Source organism: Nannobrachium achirus (genome assembly GCF_963921795.1).
Source record: "Nannobrachium achirus genome assembly, chromosome: 9".
NCBI classification, from domain to species: domain Eukaryota; kingdom Metazoa; phylum Chordata; class Actinopteri; order Myctophiformes; family Myctophidae; genus Nannobrachium; species Nannobrachium achirus.
This window is the reverse complement of record NC_137818.1, coordinates 37,581,377-37,602,400: the sequence shown is the minus strand read 5'-3', so window position 1 is coordinate 37,602,400 and position 21,024 is coordinate 37,581,377. Positions and strand designations below refer to the sequence as shown.

The window sequence follows — 21,024 nt, the reverse complement described above, 5'->3', positions numbered from 1 at the left end:
GGATATAAGATTCACATAAATCTCCGAAATGAAGTTATAGGGAAAACAGTAACTACTCTCACATCTGTCTTCGCATCTCTTCCTGTATAGCTGTATGGGGGTTATACCCTAAGGGCGTTGAACCCCACTAGGGCGGAAGCATTTTATATTCTTTGGCTGATCTTTTGCGCTTTGTCAGGGCTGTCCTCCGCAGCTGTGTCTTCCAGTTGGCAACACATAGCGTGCTACAATTATTCTTAATGAAATAACATACAGTAGAGCTGGCTAAACGTTAGGGTGATGACTCACCTGATGTCTTTGGCTCTAGGTTTCATGTCTGATCTGATTCTAATAATGACTATAGACTGTAAGAGAAGTGTCCTCATTCAGAGTCAATCATATTTGGGTTTTTTTTTTTATAGCTTGCTGCTAAGCTTAGAGGTGACGCTATAAAGGGCTGATCCTGTGCTATTAAAATTGTGTTCCAATGTTGTCTCATAGCTTTTAAATGCATCTCTCAACGCCTGAAGGCTGTTGTATGAAATCCATATCCACATGTAAAATCTATAATGTAAGCTACTCTGTAAACCCAGGAAAATCTGTTTATATTGTTTTCTCTTGTACATAGCATTATTCTAAATTGTGATTGTTGGATAGGCATACACACTCTCACCATTGTTGTAACAACAATTATAGTGAACATAGAATTATTGGAGACCAGTGGTTAGAGGCGGGATTGTCAAGGCAGAGAGAAATACAGTGTTCCTTGTCCAATGGATGGTGTTTGTGAGTCACAGAGGATTCAGCCTTCATTGCTATGGGGGTTGAGGATAAACAAGTATTTTAAACAGTTTGTAGAGAAGTGCATTGGATTTGGGAGCTATAATGATAGGCTGATAGCATGAACTATTGGACACACATTTTCCAGGCTTTCTTTGCTGACAAGCATCAAGGGAGGAGTCCCTTAATCACACCACTGTGGTCTCTGGGATACTTCTCATATGAGGGCAAAGTGAAAGAGCAGCTAGCCACATGAAGAGTCACACTTTATCGATTCTTGTACCCAAGAGAAACCGAGAAAGCACAGGAACAAATCCTTGCCATGAGACTTACTGGTGACTGGTTAGTGGTTATAATACTGTTATCTATAATATAGGAATTCTACACTATCCCAACCCTGGAATATGCTCTAGAACTCAAGATTGTAAATGAATCCCTCTCCAAGTGCTACATTACGAAGAGGCACACATGCCTTATTGGCCCATACTGTTCAGCTCCTCTTATTAGTCTGTTTTGGAGAGCAAATGAGACCCTTTTCCACTCCAGTTCTATTCAGGGTTCAGCTCTTAATTGGCAGCAGCTGCCCTGAATTCTCTGAGGGACTTGCTCTTTGCACCAATTATATGAATGAACACAAACATACAGTAACTCCACTGTATATGTCACACAGTCACTTTGTCTCAGTCTCGACAAAATGTTCCTATGTATTTCAATATGTTTAACTTGTAGTTAGTGCATATGTGTGGAGGAATAGCAACACAGGACTGAGAATACGACCCCTATTCCGTGATTTTAGAGTGATGTATCCATTGCTTCAAATACAATAGGCAATCATATCCTAAGGTGCGATCCGCCATCTATGACCGACAGAGGGCAATAAAGCTCAGGGAAATCTAGACAATGGCAGTTTGCTACTTGGAATACCCTATACACTATGGGAATACCTGCCAAAAAGATATAGCCTGTATCTTATTCCAAGCTCATGGACATTTATTTACTCGGGCCTGGGGGACTGTTGCACCTCAGGCTCAGGTGTAACTTAAGTCTCCTAATTGGGGGCTGGTAGACTCATGTCCAGGACTAGGTCATACTCATGATAATAGACAATTCTTATATTAATATCTTCCTCATTTATACATTATTCTTAAACATGTCCAAGTTCTGATATTTTATGAAAATTATTAAGTTCTCGATTTTATGAGATCATTTATCTAACTCAGTTAAATTTTTCATTTGGTTACATTTTGGAATACAGACAGCCACAGCCTCAGAACTTCATTTGGTTAGGCTATTCATTGTTACATTTGGAGGTCTATACACCCTCGGAGTTCAGTTAACATGTTTAGGTAACCGTTAGGAAGGTGTAGGGTTTTACAGTGCAATTAATAGGCTATAGGCTACTATATCTCCGATTCCGAGTGCTATGGATTATTCAGACCCAAATTGCAGTGATGGAAGAAGTAGCCTACTCACATAAGTATCAATACTGCAATGTAGATATCTGTTAGACTACAAGTTGAAGTAGGCCTACTGTAGGATATACAAAATGTAGCCTACTTGTGTAAAAGTACCAAATAGAGGCTAGTACGAAAGTAAAAGTGCGGAATGTCCCATTTCTTAAGTTTTCAAATGTAGGCCTATCATTTGTATAAAGATCCTAAACTGTCAAATAATTGTAGTGGAGTAAAAGTACAGTAGCCTAATTGCCTCTAAGATTTAGTAGCCTACTGGAGTAGAAGTAAAATGATTGAAACTTGAGAATACTCCAGTAAAGTAAAAAATAAAATCCTCAAAATTGTAGGTCTACTTCAATACAGACTAGTAGGCTACTTGAGTAAATCTACTTAGTTACTTTCCACCCCTGCCAAATTGGAGTAGGCCTATGCTCATGTAAAAGAGGCAAGGTCTAGGTGGCGTCTCGTCGCTTTGGGATTAACTGTCTTTCAGCACTCCCTGAATTCCATTCCGCCTTTTACTCGGGGCAGAGCGCTCGTGTATCCCAGCAGCGTCGGACTTCTCAGTGACTTGCCCTGGCATTACAAGTCGAAGTTTTGGAGCGCAAGAGAAAGTGGAGCGACTTATAGACGCATTTTAAACATCGCGTTTTGCTTTGATTTTTCTCTCAGAACAAAACGCTAGAGGATCGCTAGTTGTTGATGAAGTCCCACCGGGCGTGGGACGCACAGGAGCAGTTTGTTTTTCTTATAGAAAAGAACATCTAAGAAGGTGCATACGGTACATACAACCCACTGCCCCAGTGGCCAGGAGCGAAGGACCTTGATTTTCCTTTCCCCAGCATTTGCAGCCTGTGCTGGGTTGGTGGAAAATGGGCACTCGGTTCCGTTCGATCTCTGGACTTATTCTCAGTTTGCTACTCACATGCCAACTGGTTACTGTAAGTATTTACATTGTTATATACATTCTTTTATTAATTGTTAACATTTTAAACTTTTTTGAAAGTGGTTTTGCAAAGGTGGGTTTGTTCCCTTGTTCAATTTATACGCAAAGAGCTTAGAAATCAGAGCCTGTCCTATTAAAGTCAAAGCACAAGTGATGATGTTACTATTTCTGTTCAGTAAATAGTGCGGTCTGGTAGTGGAGCACACTTGCAAGAGCAGATCTGAAGAGCAGATTCCAAACCACACAGTAACACCAGACTATAGGCTACTGTAAAGATGCTTTTTAAAGTAATCTGACAAACTAGTCTGGGATCTCCAGTGGCCTGAAGGTGATCTAATTCTGTCCATAGAAACAAGCTATTCATAGTCGCACTAGAGTTTGCCTTTAACTTTCTCAAACGCACACCTTACGTCACCTACCTCAAAAACTAAAAACAAAGTTGTAATTTGAACAAAAATGTGTTCAGTGCCATGAGGTTCTACCGTTCTATCCCAAATCTACTCCTGTTGGGAAATCCAGTAGTAGCCTACTGGTGAAATGTAATACTGTAGGCTACTGTTTAATAAAATTAACTCACACTGCGAATTTGTATGGTTTGGCATTCAGTGACAAAATGAATACCGGTAATCCTTGGCCTTTAGCATGAAATGGGTTCTTCTCTTTGCTGTAGTGTCTGTGATATGGTATAATAGAAGATTGCTCTGAGAACCATGTAGCCTACCACTGGGATGATGGATCATGTCTGGTCTTGCACCTCTCTGCCCTCCAACATAAAGAGTTGGTGTGGTTGATATATATTTGACTTCTGTTTTGATCTGATCACAAAGGTACAGTAAGACATTTAGGCTAAAATGATAACACAAAAAACGTCCCCACTACCCCTTAACAAGGGGACCAGCAGAGAGCATACAATTATTATATCTAAACCTTTCACCTGTCTGAGATGAAGTCATGACATAGAATTCAAGTTTTACATCATACAGTGTTGGCCTCCAGAAGGAATCACATTTTTATTTATTTTTTATGAATCATAATCACTTTGAATGAAGGTCCTTTTCTTTTGAATGCATAGTAATTTGTCTTGGTGATATTGGTCTATCTAGAGAGACATGGACAACCTACAAAATGTCACAGCAGACAGACTAAGGACCGCTCACAGAAAGCGGATGGACAGTGCAAAATATGTCATGGATGACAGATTATACACAATTTCTGTGTATAGGCATTCGACATTATATAGCTTTGTGCTATCAAGCAGATACCACCATGATTTTATGCTCCCATTCAATGAGATGAGATACATAACCTCCACAAAGTTATGCCTCGTTTACAACATAGATTCTCAAATAGAAAAGTGCGCTCCTCAGAGTGCAGATCCCCACCAGGCTGGATTGTGTAGGCCTACTCAGGGTTGTGTTAGTTGTGAGGCCAGCCGTCTAGCATGTGTGACAGTATGGGTTAAATGCAATTGCTTTTGAGGCCGATTTGAAATAAATTGGTTTGGAAGGTTTTCCTTGGCCTACTGGGAGTGTGCATGCAAAGTTTCATGCCGATCGGTCCTGAGATTAGCTGTTTACAGACGGATTGACAACCGGGAGCGAAAACATAATCCCTGCCCCTGGCCGTTCCAGCCTGGCGGGGATACAAAATGACCAAAGACCAAATGGCATGTTGTCAGTGCTATCAATGTCCAAGCTAATATTAGATGGTCTGGTATTGTATACCACAGTGTTATTATCAGGTAAAACGATGGCAGGATAATTGAATTATCTGGAACCAGGAGCATCTGTTTCTTGCATTATGAGTTTGAACTTTGGCAGGTTGAGGCCAGCCTGACTCTGTCTCTTTGATTCAATTAAGCATGTGTACTGTGTTACTACGGACCTCCATTCAACCAGCTTGAAGGAATGTCAAGGTCACTCGCATGAACTAAAAAATCACAATGAATTACATACACCCTTCCATGAACCATCAGTGGGCCTAATACTCAATAATCTAGTGAGATCACTATGCTATTTAACCACTCTTAACCTGGTGTCCATATTATATGCATGTAATTATAGGTGAACTGAACATTATCCAAGATTTTACAAAATAGCTCATCTACAATCCTACAACACTTTGTGATGCTACACGTTGAGAACTTGTAAATCAGCTATTTTTGTTATTTTTTAACAAATTATGAAAGCAGCTATGCCTAAAAAATATTTAGTTTTGGGTTGATAGGACAGAGTGTGTTGCTCTTTGCTTGAGGCCCTCTTGATCATGTGAACAGAGCATGAGGTCACTTTGTGTTCTGGTGAATGACATCAGGAGTGTGAGCAGCACAACTGCAGACAATTTTGGATCATAGAAATCTCCCAGTATAGACTGTCAGAAGTGTCCCTTACTTCCCCTCCCTTACTGGAGATAGGGGGCGGGTACCCTGGATTCCTATGGCTGTAGTAGGCTGTGTGTGTGCCATTGTCATCTAATGTGCAACCCACCCCTTTCTCCACTGCTACATGCACACATTTTACAATAACGTTTTAATCTTGTAATTCGGTCTGGGGCAGTGGGCACTGGGCAGGCTTGTGCATTGAAGGGAAGTCAGTATGCAGTGGATTGCATTTGAGGCCTGGCTACCTGGTGTTTAATTCCAATTCAGAGTCAATGAGGATTTGAAGGGGCTCTGGAGCACAGCAGTGCAAACACCAACTTCATTCTGCAGTTTGAAGAAGGTCTATTCCCCACCCCCGCCCCCCCAAGCCCCATGGGGATAATTGATAGAAGACTGGGCTCAGTAAACATAGCATTGTTGAGTTATAGCCCCAAGAGACCGGACTGGTGGGACACCGCTGTTCTGAAGTGACTCACTCTTCTTCAGGCTCACTGGTACATATGGAGCGCAGGCCGGCCAGCAGGCACACTGGCATTTGTTATTGACTCTGCAGTGAGGTGTGACTGGAGCCTGCCTGTGTATAGGTCATAGAGGTGAGGACTCTGAACCCAACTCTGCTTCACAGTTCAGCAGGGCCTCCTCATGATTTATTCACAGCCAAGGTTAGACCTATAAAGCCCCCCTACCGGGGCTGGTCCAGGCGCATACCACTTATGCATTGTCACAAAGGCATGGATGCCTGGCGGCGTCGCCGGTTCGAACCCACCACTTTCAATTCATGACTCTTTTCTTATGCAAGTGTGCAACTTCTCATGCGAGTCTGAACTCTGAACATCAACCGAGCAAGAATCGATTTTAATGCACGTTTTTAATTTATATGATTACGATTTACAGCAGCTTGAAAAGCCTGGGTTCAGTTTATTCCGATAAAAAGCAACTGTGCGCATTAGATGGGTTATCCTGCACTACATCCCCCCGCTCAAAGGGGTTGCTTTTACCGTGCTTATCTTTGCAAACATCCCCCTTCCCTCAGATGTCTCCTCACAATATAGTGTCTTCTGTGGTTGTGGGATCGCGCTGCTTTCATGTACGTTGCTTCCATGTCCGACTGAGGGCAGACTCCAAACACAGCTGCAGCTCAGCTGGTACTGCAGAGGTACCATACATGTGCTAACATGAGCACACATTATTCCTGGTGCTGCCTACCGCCACTAGAGACCAGCTATTTTCACTTCCACTTCCTCTATAGTGTATTCCCTTACCTTGAACCCAAGTCTCTGGGCGGCATTTGAGCAACCCTCTCAGCTGTTGATATGATACTTGACCAGAGCTTAAAACTGTGGTAGTTTCAAAGCTTAAACTCTGTCCTGTGTTACTTTTAAAATGTCTTACTTTCATGTGACAATTCTAGCATTGAAATGCTATAACATATTTGGATAATGTTATTCATTTTCTTATTTTTCTTTTTGAATGTAATTAATCTGTTAAACTTCATTTTGAGTAATTTCACACTGATTTCGCACTCGCAACTTAGAAGTATGTCTGTTTGGAGATCAGAAAAATCCCTGGGACAGTCGATCTTATGGTAATGAAAGGTGGAGGTTGGCTATTTGCATACTTCTATTGAGATCTGTCTGTGTGATGTAGCACACACGCACGCACGCACGCACACACACACACACACACACACACACACACACACACACACACACACACACACACACACACACACACACACTAAGAACTATAGCACTAAATAACCTGTCAGCAGTGGGGGATGTACTTTAGCATCACTTTTAGAAATTGCTTTAAGATATACAGTATATACATCAATACTTCGTCAGCGTTAGCAGCAAAAAGAAAACCTTAGCAGCAATTAAATATTCAGAACTGGTGGGGGGGGAATTAGCTTCAGATCAATAGGATGTACTGTATACATCTATATATCAATATAGAAGGCGTGTGCAAATTATGGCATAAGAGGCAATAATCATACAAACTAACGGTACACATATTAACATACCTTTTATACTGCTTGAGTAGGGCACGCCTAGGCCAATATATTCCCTCTCTTTACTGTTTTATGGAGCTGGAGGTGTCATAAACCTAGTCATGAGTTCATGGAGAGGTCACAGATTGTCTTGAGGACAATGCCCTCTGTCCATTCCAGCCTGCAACCAAGTAGCCGCTAGTCAGACCCTCCCCTCAGCACCAGTCCTTTACTGTAAGAGTCTGGGCCCGGCAGACATAGCCACACGTTAATGACATTACTGAAGACTTGTGTGAGTAAGTTAACAAAGACAAATCCCCACTATAGGAAAGCGTGAACGATAAGACTCAGAGCAAGCCCCTTTCCCATACATTTCCTTATCTTTCCATTAAAAGTATTGCATTGGGCCTTTATTCACTGCAGTGCCCAGTGTACATTCTGATAGGGTTGGGAAACAGTGACCCTTACGTTTTGAATTTGATTTGGTGGGACTGATGAAAACTGATGAAAACTATAGCAGACTGCATAGCACAGAGTCTGAATTTGTCTAGCCTTCAGCAAGCTGATGGGTGTGAAACTTTTCCTATTCCGGTTCAAAGCTTGTTCTCTGACTTGCACTTATTTGAGATTCATTGAAATGCTAAGTTAACTGTATTGCACTTTGTCTTTGAAAGCACTTCATTGACGTCTGTGCCTTATTGAATCCTCCCATTGTCTGTTCTAGTGGCGTTGATGTGATAGCTCTTGGGTGTTCTGCTTATTGCTCAGAAGAGCTCATGCATTGTCTTGTACTATGGTTTTTCCCACTTTCTACAGCTCCTCTTAACAGGGGTTGTTGCCCTCACTTCAACAAGGCTTTTTTGTACGTGACAGAAAAGAATGGATTTTGTGAATGCACGTTCGTTTTTCTTCTGAGGCTTTAACACATAGTTTGACCTTGCTGCTATCCCCTAACAAATACCCCTCACTGTGTCTTATCTGGACTGACGATTAGCCTACTATCCCCACAGTAGTAGTCTAGAGGCCTTTACACAGTAAAATCGCTTCGCTTAACTCAGTCAGATATTACACTTTCTCAGATAAAAGAATACACCAGATGCTGTGTGCTTCATGTGAGGCAAGCCTCTACCTGCCAAACAGAGTGGCTTCCTCATTTCCATATTAGGCTATATAGCCTACCCTTGATGTTCTTGGAGCATCTTGACCTTGAGTGTGTAATTCCTCAGTGGAAAATATATAAAGAAGAACAAAACTAATAACTTTTAATTTTATGAAGTTGTTTCTTGTCTTCTTTTGTTCCTAAAATGGGCATGTTGCAGCAGATGGTCCTTTACCAATGTACCTTTTGGGCGGCCCATGACAGTCAGTTCAGTTTTGCCCAGTGCAGATTATTATGTATCATCGTCCTGTGACCATTTCCCACCCATAACCATTTTGTGATATGTGATATTATATCTCAAAATCTAATTTGTGTGGCACAAGATGCTGGAAATAGCCTGCAAAACTGCGAATAGCCCTCACCTTGTGACCTCACCCGGTCGACACAAAATGTCTGTACAGTAAGGGTACAGTAACTGTGCCGCGGCGAAACGTTGGCAAACCGGTACCTTTTGAAGCCACTGCCAAAATATGTCTCAGTTTGTCTCTGAGTTGACCTGCTTAGAGAAGTGCTCAGCTCTCATGTCAGCACATGAGCCCCTCCTCTGCCCCTTTCTCATGCTGCCCTGAAGAGGCCCACTGGAGAGGTAGGAGATAAAACTCCTGTGAGTGCAACACTGCTCTGTTCTGTGTTAGCATGTCAGCAGCTGCACCATCAGACATAACAACTCATTCTCTTTGCTGCACGTGCACTTTGCGCACACACACACACACACACACACACACACACACACACACACACACACACACACACACACACACACACACACACACACACACACACACACACACACACACACACACACACACTCACACACACTCACACACACACATACACACCTCTTTTCTTTCCTCTATCATCTGCACCCACTCCTTTTCACTTTACTTTAGCACTGTTAGCTTTTTAATGGATACACTGTTGCTACCTGAGTTGTTGCTAACACCTGTATTTTAGGTATTGTATCTTATCATCTTTGTTCATTTCCCGGACTGCCTGATCGCCTCTGTCAACGTGTAGCACTTCACCATATCCTGAAGAACAAGCCAAGGGCGGAGGAAATCTGGCCTAGTGATTCATTATTTCATCACAAGATATCTTTGGAGAAGTGGTTCTCAAAGTAGGGTCCGGGGACCTCCAGGGGTCCTCAGCAAAATGTGGCACAGTTTAATCACTTCAATACTATAATTTTAAACTTCGGCTCTTTGAAAATAGGCAATCTGCCAGGTCACAATGCCTCACGATTCGACTCATTGTGAGAGATCTGTAGATCTGCTATTTTCGAAGAATCTTTTGAATAACTTTGACACAACACCATGCCTCTCTTATGGGGCCATGGCATAAATCATTTTCAGATGGGGGGGGGGGGGGGGTCCATGGCCAAATACATCCTTGGCATGAAAATGTTTGAGAACCACTGCTTTAGAGCGCCAACCGAAAGGGGCTTGTGGTTCAGAGGTTGGCAGGAGCCCATTGTTTTGGTGCAGTGATTTGTGATGGTCCGAGACTTTCTGGCCTTTGCTGAGTTGTCATCCTGTTGGGGAAATGAAACCTGGAATTATCTGCAGGACAAGGGGAGCACACTTCCCCCGGAGCAAAGTCTATTCAGGCTTTCCTGTGTGCATGTCCTGTTCCATACATACCAACAGTAATAACCTGCCATATTTGTTGTGTTTCCGCCGTTCTCCACCCCAACTTTTGTCCCCTTCACTCCTAAGCTTACGCTCTCTCTGAAGTATGTTTGGATTTGAAAATCCCTGAATCTTCATTCATGTATCTTCCTTCGAGGCATTCCAGTTTTAACCAATAACACTTTTATACACCTCCCCTGCACCTTTCGTAAACCCCTCATGTAGAGTAAACATGCTGGGCCATTTATTTAGTTAATTTAGTTTTCATGTCTTCCAGAGATAAATGTAATTCATTTGGAGTGGCTGCCATCTGTTCAGAGACTTGGTGTCAAAACTGTACAGAAGCTCTGATACGTTTTTTACTTGGCAGATAATGTGTTGGAATTTGAAATTCATGAATTCTCTTGGACTTCATGGCAAAGAGCCTTGCCAATTCCATAACCCGTTGTTATTATTCCTCTCACAGTAATGCTGTGATATTTGAAGTTCTGTTTCAGCTGAGAGGACCTGTTTGCTTGGTAATATTTTCCATACAGGTTTTTCGCCTTTGAACATGTAGATTCCATGTCGCCAGCCAAACTATCTCATCATGGAAAAGCTCTTTGATTGAAACACTCTGATTCACATTTTCGGAAATGGAATTTGAGTTGTATCAAATCGCAGGACACCGGTTTGGCTATAAGCAGAGAAAATGTTTTTCAAGTACTCTTTCAGCCATGTTAGCAGCGGATCTTTATGTGTCGGTTGGTCTGTCCATGCGACCTGTGCATCCTACACATTGGTCCAGAACAACATATCTCAAAAACTACTATGGTGGATGACTGACTCCTACTGATTTTGGTGACCCGCTGGCCCTTCCGCTAGCATCAGCATTGGCCAAAATGTCTACTTTCTCATAGTGTATTCCTAATAAAGATTAATTAGTTGTGAACCTTCACAGTTCATGCTCTGCAGATAAGGAACGGTACTGATTTTTGTGAACCCATCAACCCATGGCCTTTTCTTTGGCACCCACCGTAGGCCAAAATGTCAAATTTAAACATAGTACTGTATATCTCATAATGTTGGCAGATAGCAGGATGAATCCTATTGATTTTGAAGACCCCATGGCCTTTCTTAGCACCTCCTTCAGACAATACCAGAACATGTACCAGATTTAGTTGTACAACGTTACATTGTTGCTTTGGAGACGTGTGCAACAATGAAAGTACCACAATTTTCACTGGTAAGCTTTAAGAAGACACCAACCAAACAAGAATCATAATGTCTGGGGGAGCAGGCCCTTAAGTGTGTGGTTTGTTGTGAAACAGGGAGATGCTGGAGCAGATTTATAGATGTTGTGAGAATGTTTGGGAGGGAAAATCTATCCGTTGATAAGCATGGAATGTGAAGCCTGTGTGTTGCTGAGTGCTTCACCAGATCAAAATCACACCTCGGTGCACCGTACTGTTTATTACAATCGAATCACTTTATCTTCTAAGTATTCAGACACTTAGTCAAATGCATTCATTAGGAAACGGTTTCCATATCTTTGCCATACAGAAACAGAAACAGCAGGATTTCAGATAGAAAAGTTTCCCTACTTGAGTTTAGTCAATCCAATGAAAATATTGACACACAGGCTTCACGCCCTAACCAACTCACCGATTTAAGTAGCTTAGCATCCATCATGTGTCCAGAGGTTTGACAGTGTTCTAGAATAGTCTGCCCAATACCTGGCAGGCTTGGTTGAAGCTGGATGTTGGCCTTGTAACACTGTCGTTTAGGCAAAGGGAATTTCTGTGGTTTCTGACTAAAGCGGCTGTATATAATTTTCTCTGCGCCCAAACCATCTGTTGATTCCCGGGACTCAGCTGTTATACAAATACACTCTGTTTTAGGGCTGGCTTATCTAGTTCCGATTAGTGCCTTTCATCTGTTCATCAGGGAGAACAGGAAGGCACTCACTTTATATAGAGTACAATTACAGCTACCATGTATTCATCTTCTGGAAAAAAGGGGGACAAAATCACTACCTTCCTTCAAAATGCCAGAGACCATTAGAATAGAGATGAAATACATGATCTATGTATCACAAATAAATGAAGAATAGTTTAATCAGTTGAGATTTCATTGAGAACATTTCAGTCATTGTGCATTCTCAATCGAGACTAATAACACAGTTCACAGTAATTAGCCAGTGACCACCACTGAGAATGTCATCATCACATTACTGAGGGGTGAGGACTGACCTATATGGGCAAACCAGTTGTTGATCATTTGCAGATGTAGTTTGTTCAGCGACAGGGAAGATTATGGTGGTGATTGGCATCCATTTATGAGTCATTATTAGAATTATTTTCTTGGTCTTCATTTGACCACATCGGCACTGTTTTCAAAGCCTTAATCATGCGTGTACAATCTATTGGATGTGCTGCTCAACTGTGTTGAGTATCTTGACCACTCTTGTTGATCTTTCCCCTACTTTATCTGTGACTTTACGAAGGCCTCACTCAGTTCATATCCACTCAAGCATCACCTCTTGCCAAGTGAGGCAATTATTACTTTAAAGGGGGTAATTAAATGGTTCTTCCCCTGAACTGAGAGCCTGTGTGATTTATGTAGAGTGTCAGCCAGGAGGAGGATGTTTCATCGATGTCAAGATGAAGGGACCCTGTCCTCTCCACAAGTTTCTCCTGCTGGGGCACTATTATCACGCTGTCCTGGGCATAAAAGGGTGGAGACAGGGCTCCAGGGGCCTAGATTTGGCACAAAGACGAGACTGCAGTCAAGATTCCTTGGCACAGACACAAGCTCTGCGCTTGTGGGCACATATCTAACTCCAGTCTGTTTCACCAGGGGTACCGTGGTGCAGGGAGAATGAATGGAAAACCAAATGTAGGAGAGGTAATAGAAGAATGAGAACAGAGATGTTTGTTCATGGCTATTTGTCAACAACAAAAAGGCAGGCCACAGACAGCCAGGCACTGCTGGCAGCATTTATTTTCACAGTCGATTCAACCATGAGTGCAATGTCTCTGAGAGCCAGTCAGCACTATTGCTCCTGGCCCCATCCACCCACCTGGCTTGGAAACGTTGGAGCTGTGTGAAGGAGTGAATATTTACTCACATGATTGTATTGGGGAAATACAATGCCAACCTCCCCCTCAGAGGTGCTTTAGATTATCTGAACAAAAGCTTGTGTTATTACAGTGTCACTACAGGCCGAGATGGCACAGCTTTATGTAGAGAATGGAATGCAGGATCTGCAGCAGTGACGTAAGCTGGCTGGTGAAAGCTGAGGCTCAAATTATCTTCTTTCTTCCCTTTTTCCCTTGAAAGGTCATGAACTGGCTTGTGCTGGCTTGTCTGTTGGCAGTGGTGATGAGTCACATGTGGAACAGAGTGCAGTTAGTTTCACTGCCTTCTCTCTTACCTGGCCGACTGTCTGATTAACCACTAGAGTTCAGTGCATTTTCACAGGGACGCACAGAGCCTGTAATTACCTCTTATTATAGTAGGAAATGAATCCCTCACATCTGCTTCCAATGAATGGGCAGGTTAGCCCTCCTCCTGCTGTCTTGTATTGTTGCATAAAAACCTCTGGCAAACAGATGTCTTTGTAGGTGTAAAGAGCACCTTCAAATTAGGGCTGGTCTTTGAATTATGAGGACAGGTGAAATTTGTCTGTCAACCACTGAGGGGTGGATGTTCTCAGACTTTGTTTATGGTTGCCTCACCTGATCATGGCCATGAGGTTTGTTGTGTTGCTGGCCAATTGTATCCTCCTGCGTGTACGTATATGAACTATTTATGACATTATTAAAGTCACTTGGTGTACATTATTCATCTTTTGTGCTCTCCAAGTCCTCCATTTAGAGGGGGGGAGGTAAAACCAGTTAGGAAGAAGCAAAACGTAGAATTTATAGATTTACCGTTTAACAGTAATACGGTAATTGAAGACAGAAGGGTTATGGACAGAACAATATATCTTCTAACATTCCATGTTAATGTTGTGAGACAAACACTGAAACATCTGCAACTTGCAAGGATAGACTTGGTTCTTGTTGAAAAATAGCAAATCTACTAGCTCATGTCGTCTTGTGTTGCAACGCTTTGTGAGCTTGTAGATCTGCAAAGAGATTTGGTCTAGAGGCAAAAAAGGAGGGGGTGTAGTACAGTCTCCGGTGGGACTCCAGCCAATTAAATGTATGGTTTAATTGCTTAAAGTGCCAGTGGGCTCATGAGGTTCATGTCTGTAACGACCGGCGTCAGTAAAGTTTGGTGCTTCCAATTAGCGGACGGTGGGGTTTTTCTCATTAGTTCGGACACAACCACAGTGGAATATTTCCGAGTACCTTCCGTTTCTGTCAGTATAGTGTCTAACAGGTATAATGCAGGGCTTACGGCATACCTCTCATTGTGCAAGTTCAAGCTCCTTTCTCCGACCACCAGGATGTGAATTTCTGATGAAGCCATAGTATCAATATTTCAAACTTGTTTATAGTGATCCAGTTTCAAGTTTGTTTATATTACCGAATGTTGTGTTTGCATTTTCTTATTGTTCCACTCTTTAAGAAGGTGTGGTTTATTTGGGGACTGTCATAAAGAAGAGGAAGGGTAAAGTAAGTGAGGGAAATGTTTAATTTAGCTCTGGGATTTAATCTGGCTTGTCTTTACTGTCGATCCAGCAGGCCAGGCGTGGTCCAGTCTGGGGGAATTCCTTCCTCTGAGTTCATTCAGGACAATGGGATTGTTGTCAGGATAATAGAAAGGCTCTCTTATCTCACTTACTGTCCAAACATTAGTGTTACCATTATGTTCCGTTTCACCTACTGGAAACGGAACACTTGAATGTCTCCTGTGTCTCTCATTGTGCATTGCACATTGTCTCTGTCGGGCTGAAACCATGTATCTCCATAATAATAGTATAATTCTTTCTTCCATAAATTAATATGCTATTTTATTCTTCTGTGTGTGAGTGTGAAGTACAAAAGTAGCGAAAATAGCAGATCTTCATTGTAGATCATTACATACTTACTAGAATGCTATATATTTTAGAAAGAAAGATCATCTCAAAATGGAGACGCCAGGTTGAAAGTAACAAAATTGTATTTGAAACGGCACATGCTGACTATGGGTGAATGCCCATATATGGAGGCCACATCGGCCACATACCACACTAACAGAATCCACATAATATGGCCAAGCCCATATCTGTGTGGCTGGTTCTACAGACAGTATGCCATGTATGGGCATAAAAGGGATTGTATGTATGATGTCAGATGTCATAGACATCATAGCATCATAACGAATAACTGAGTAAGCATGTTTTGGCTCTCACAGCATATCTCCATATACAGTACATGGATCTCCATATATGGGTACCAGTGGTCTCCATGGGTAACTGGTCCGATACACATCACTGGCCAGATGGCCAAGACATGGCGCTTGTCGCCCTGAGGCGTCTTACTAGTAATAACTCCATTAGATCCATTGGAACACAGTTTAATGTTTTTGAGCGGTGTTAAACCGCTCCATAGAGTGGCTGTGCGTTTGTCTGTAGCCTTTTTCCTCAGCGTTTTGCCATAGCAAAATGTGTGTACATAGCATCATGTTTGTCTAGTGATGTCATATGTCGTATGTCTGTAGCCTTTTTCCTCAGCGTTTTGCCATAGCAAAACGTGTGTGTGTAGCATAGCCTGTACATCCTAGACTCAAAGCACACAGCGGAACACACATCGCGGTCTCTACCACTGGTTAGTCACTTTCAACCTGGCGTCTCCATTTTGAGATGATCTTTCTTTCTAAAATATATAGCATTCTAGTAAGTATGTAATGATCTACATGTGTGTGTGTGTGCGTGTTTTATGTAGCTATTTTTGTTCCAGACTGGTTATCCTTAGCCATGGTAATCAAAGTATGACTCATCACAGGTGTACCCACATCACTACCTACCTTTCAGTCTGTCAGGTAGACTGATCCCCTCGGGGAAATGGTCTAGACAGTAAGAATCTTTAGTCTTTGTAATATAATTGGTCAAAGTGATTTTGCAGTAAGAACACAAATACGGCATGCTATCTTAATGCCGAAACATGAGCGCGGTTGTAATACTTTGCCTTTATTGGTGAAATAACCCTCCATTAAAGATACGTTTCGGGAAAAGAATAACAGTCAGGCGTTACCCATGGATGGAAATGCAACCTTATTTGGATGTATTTATTTGCCTGATGAAGACCTTTCAGGTCAAAACATTGTACCATGAAATCACTTGGGAGTGCAAGCCAGTGAGCGGATATACTCTCTTCGTATTTGCATGTATTAACATGGTTTACTTATGCCATTTAAGATCTGGATGGCAGCCAAGTGAAATAGTGAATGATGCACTGACATCTAATTTCACGGCCCAGGGGTGTCGCACCAAATTCTGGGCCCTGGGTACAAGGATTCAGTAACATTTTGAGCTTTAACTGCGAGCTTGTAGATCTGCTATTTTTGAAAAATCGTGAAAATGTGTGGTCTTTGAATATTTAAAATCCTTCTAAGGTTTTTTGAAAAACCTATATTTCTATGTCAGTGGTGCTCAAACCTTTTCATGTCAAGGACCCCCAGAATGATATGTATTTGGCCACGGACACCCATATTTATTTCCAGGGACCCCCCCCCCCCCCAGAAGCAAAATTTGAGTTACAAATGTTCGCTTAAAAAATACATATATTCAAAGATTTGCACACATTTTCACAACTTTTCAAAAATAGCAGATCTACAACCTCGCAGCTGTGAGCTTGTATATCTGATATTTTTCAATAGCTAAAGTATAAAATAATTAAGGCCCCTCCACCTTGGGCCCTAGTAACTCAGTCCCCCCCCCCCCCCCTTGTGACGCCCCTGACGGTCCCTTGTTGACCTTGGACCAAAGTGGTGGTTATCTCCCATCCAACAGCTTTTCCCCCCGTCCTAATTCATAACCATATCTTGATCCTGCACTCTCGGTTTGCTTATCCAGAGTCTGCACTTACCCTCACTCAAAGCTTGGCTGGGCTTTTCCTTCTTGTTTCTAAAACTGGATGAATTACAACAGCGTGATATACTCCTTGCGCAAATGTTCTACTGTTTAAACAACAGCTGCCAAGACTTGTTAAAAGTTTACGCCGCTTTTAGCCAAGTTAGGTTTCTCATAAAAACCACCTCAGTAACAAGAAGAAGGATTGTCTCTTTGGGTCCTTACATGCACTAGAAAATTTCGGACCAATTTATTAGCTTGCGAAGGTGTAGAATTATTAGTGCACTGGCCGCACTATAATAATAATAACAATTTAAAAATAATTGATATCATGGGAGGAAACGTGAGCCAGACCTATTGTAGGCCATTAGTATAAAATAAGGTATAAGGTTGAATTGGCGTATTCTGACCCCAGCAAAGGAGCTCTGCACCTGGTCAAACCCATCCTTCGCAACACTGGGATCCTCCAGGATTCTCCACCGTGACCCAGCATCCAGAAGAGATAATCCCAATGGTTCGCCAGTGCCCAGCTCCTTGATCCTTTGTCAGTGGGTGACAGGGGGAGGCTAAATCCAAGGGTTTAATGGAGAGAATGGAGATGGCGAGAGCCAATCAGAAATGAGGCATTTCGTGCAGACGAAGTGGGCACCTGATCCCCTCTCTCAGGCTAAAACCAAATAATTGGCGTCAGGAATGTTTCCCATTTCCCTGCTTTAAAGTGACATTAAAGAGCCAACACTCACTAGCTTCTTTGGCGAGTGGTTAAGATTTGCCATGATCCTTGAGTTGGAGGAAATAAATCACTTCCTTTGCTAAACATGGAAGAGAACCTGGAGGGAAGTCCCTTGTTAGGTTAATGCTCAAGGCCACAGCTTGCTAGCTAAAGTGTGGGTGGATTTTCTTCATAACATTCATGACTATTTTTGGACGTTTTGGATCCAAGTCACTTCTATAAAACATTGATTCTCTAAGGAATAATGTAAGCGTAAAGGTTAATGGAAAACGTCAGTCAGCCCTGAATCTGTAATGCATTTTCTCTACCCAAATAAACTCTGTAAAGGCTCTGAGGTAGATCTCACTGTGTTTAAGACTGAACTGTTTAAAGGCATGCTGAATCCATTTTAGTGTGTGTTGCACTGATGTGGGTGTGCCACTATGCTGAGCAATGGTTGGCTGCGTCTGCCACTTCAAACCACAGGAGCAGGGGCGTCACAAGGGGTAGGAAAGTGGGACTGAGTTACCAGGGCCCAAGGTGGAGGGGCCCTAGTAACTTTAGCTATTGAAAAATAGCAGATATACAAGCTCACAGCGCGGCACCGAGTGCCGCGCTGCGAGCTTGTAGATCTGCTATTTTTGAAAAGTCGTGAAAATGTGCGCAAATCTTTGAATATATGTATGTTTTAAGTGAACATTTGTAACTCAAATTTTGCTTCTGGGGGGGTCCCTGGAACTAAATATTTTGAGATGGGGGGTCCTTCACGTGAAAAAGTTTGAGCAGAACTGACATAGAAACATAAGTTTCTTGCGCACATTTTCACGATTTGTCCAAAAATAGCAGATCTACAAGCTTGCAGCGCGGCACTCGGTGCCGCGCTGTGAGCTTGTATATCTGCTATTTTTCAATAGTTAACATTCATGGGGGGCCCACAGTGAATCCTTGTACCCAGGGCCCAGAATTTGGTGTGACGCCCCTGCACAGGAGCATTTTCTAAAGCATGGCTTTCTTCAGCGTTTATGGATTCTGGTCCAGCGCTAACCTCAAATGGGGAGGTGTGAGGACCAAGGAGCATTGCCCTGTAGGCAGTCTACTGTAGTAAGTCTTTGTAAGCAGATCTGGAAAGTCTTTGTGGAGGGGGGGGGGGGGCACCTTCTGGAGAAGTTTGGACAAAAGCATCTTTGATTATGTTTGCCAAATTGGTTTCACATTACACTTCAAACGTAAAAATGTACATGGTTGAATGCAGCATTGTTGAGTGGGACATGTACGGCTTTTTTTATTTTGTATTTATTACATTTTAGTTTTTACATGTTATTGTATGTAAAACGTAGCACAGAGTAAAGCAACAATAAACATATCACTTCTCTGAGATGGGGACAGTTGAAATGCCGGCAGATTGCTGGCAGACTCTGTTGAATGGTCTCCACGCTGTAACCCCCCCAAGCCCGGTCCAATTGTACACGGTCACACACCCATTCAGGCAACAGGGCCTCTGAAGGAGGGTGTAATAACACCTGCAGCTACGCAGCCCCTGAGGTATTTTTATCGGCCAGAGGAATTCCACTTCTATTCTCCCTGGCATCTATTCTAGATGGAGGAAGAGGAGGTGCAGTGTGCTCTGTTCCCCCTGTTATCTGTTCTAGATGCAGGAGGAGGAGGAGGTGCAGTGTGCTCTGTTCTCCCTGGCATCTGTTCTAGATGCAACAGGAGGAGGTGCACTGGAGGGTCACCTGCCTGACCAATTCCTCCACACTGTCTCCCCTCGCTGATTGTGTCCCCATCAGGGACATGCTGGGCCACTGATTCAGCCCGGGAAAAAGATTTGGAGCGGCCCTTATTGCGAGAGATCTCTCTCTATAGCGATGCTGCTACTCAAAGATTTGCCATTTCAGATCGTGACAAGTGACAAGCCAGAGGGCCGATTATTGTACATGAGTTATATTTCGTCGTTGTCGGGTGGAAAGTAAACCTTGTCCAAAACCGTTTGTTTTGTATTTATCATTTTAAAAATGATTTAAACTAGTGAAAACAGCCGATCTACGGTGCGAGGCGTTGTGTGCTTGTAGATCTGCTGTTTTCACTACTTGTGTGCAACGGCCTTGTATGATGAAGCAGGGCTTTGCTTTGCGAAAAAATGTATACATTTGAAACTTGGAGATACAAGGTTTCTGCCCGACAGCGACAATTTACTTTGTTGGCCGCCCAGCCCCCAAAATGGAATGGGCTCTGTTTGCATGTACACAATAAAATGTAAGCAAATCCGTTTGGTTACACTTTCAGTTAAAAATGGATAAATAAACATAACAGGATTTTACTGTGTAATTCTCCATAATTAAACCGATAAATCAGAGCTGCATTGTGTGTCGGATGCATGAAAATGACACAGGAATGATTGCATGTTAAGACTAGCTCTGTTCTTATAGAACTGAGTCAGCCCCTCCAACTTCAACGCTGCATGCTGTGCCTGTATGCAAATGCAAACAAAATATCACCATTTACTTGAGCAATATGCCAGCATAGGAAACTGTAGGAAAATGGTGAATGCACAAATGGTATTGCATTGTTGTGCCACTGATGACGTATGACATACTTCTGCCACGACAAATTGAACTGTGGAGACATGTGTGGGCATTCATTAGCGGTATTGTTTGTAGTGATTGTGACTGCGATTGCATTAAAAAGCTTAGCCATAGTTTGAAAGCACACCCCACACATAATTAATAAATGAATCATGTCCTCAAAGAAAGAGGAGCGAAAACTTTCTTGACAGCTGTTGTTAGACTGTCAAATAACAGGAAGAAATGTTTGTGTTTGTGTGTTTTCCTGCTACTTTGGTGATAGGAATTTATTTATTATTATTATTTCGTTTTTTGCAATGACCCTCTTTTACGATGCTATGGGGATGTCTGTGTACGTGCATGCATGCGTGCGTGCGTGTGTGTGTGTGTGTGTGTGTGTGCGTGCGTGTGTGTGTGTATGTGGCTAAAGCCAGAGTTTCTACACAGTAA

General features: G+C 42.5%; 1 protein-coding gene across 4 annotated transcripts in view; it reads left to right on the top strand.

The window, feature by feature from the left end:
- The first annotated feature begins 2,831 nt into the window (after positions 1 to 2,831).
- hspg2 (heparan sulfate proteoglycan 2) overlaps positions 2,832 to 21,024 on the top strand; it is a 125,951-nt gene continuing 107,758 nt past the window's right edge. For all 4 annotated transcript variants that reach the window (XM_080734076.1, XM_080734074.1, XM_080734075.1 and 1 more), the window contains exon 1: positions 2,832 to 3,154. In XM_080734076.1, coding sequence (XP_080590202.1) covers positions 3,086 to 3,154 — 69 coding nt within the window. In that variant the 5' untranslated portion in view covers positions 2,832 to 3,085. The remainder of the gene's footprint in view (positions 3,155 to 21,024) is intronic.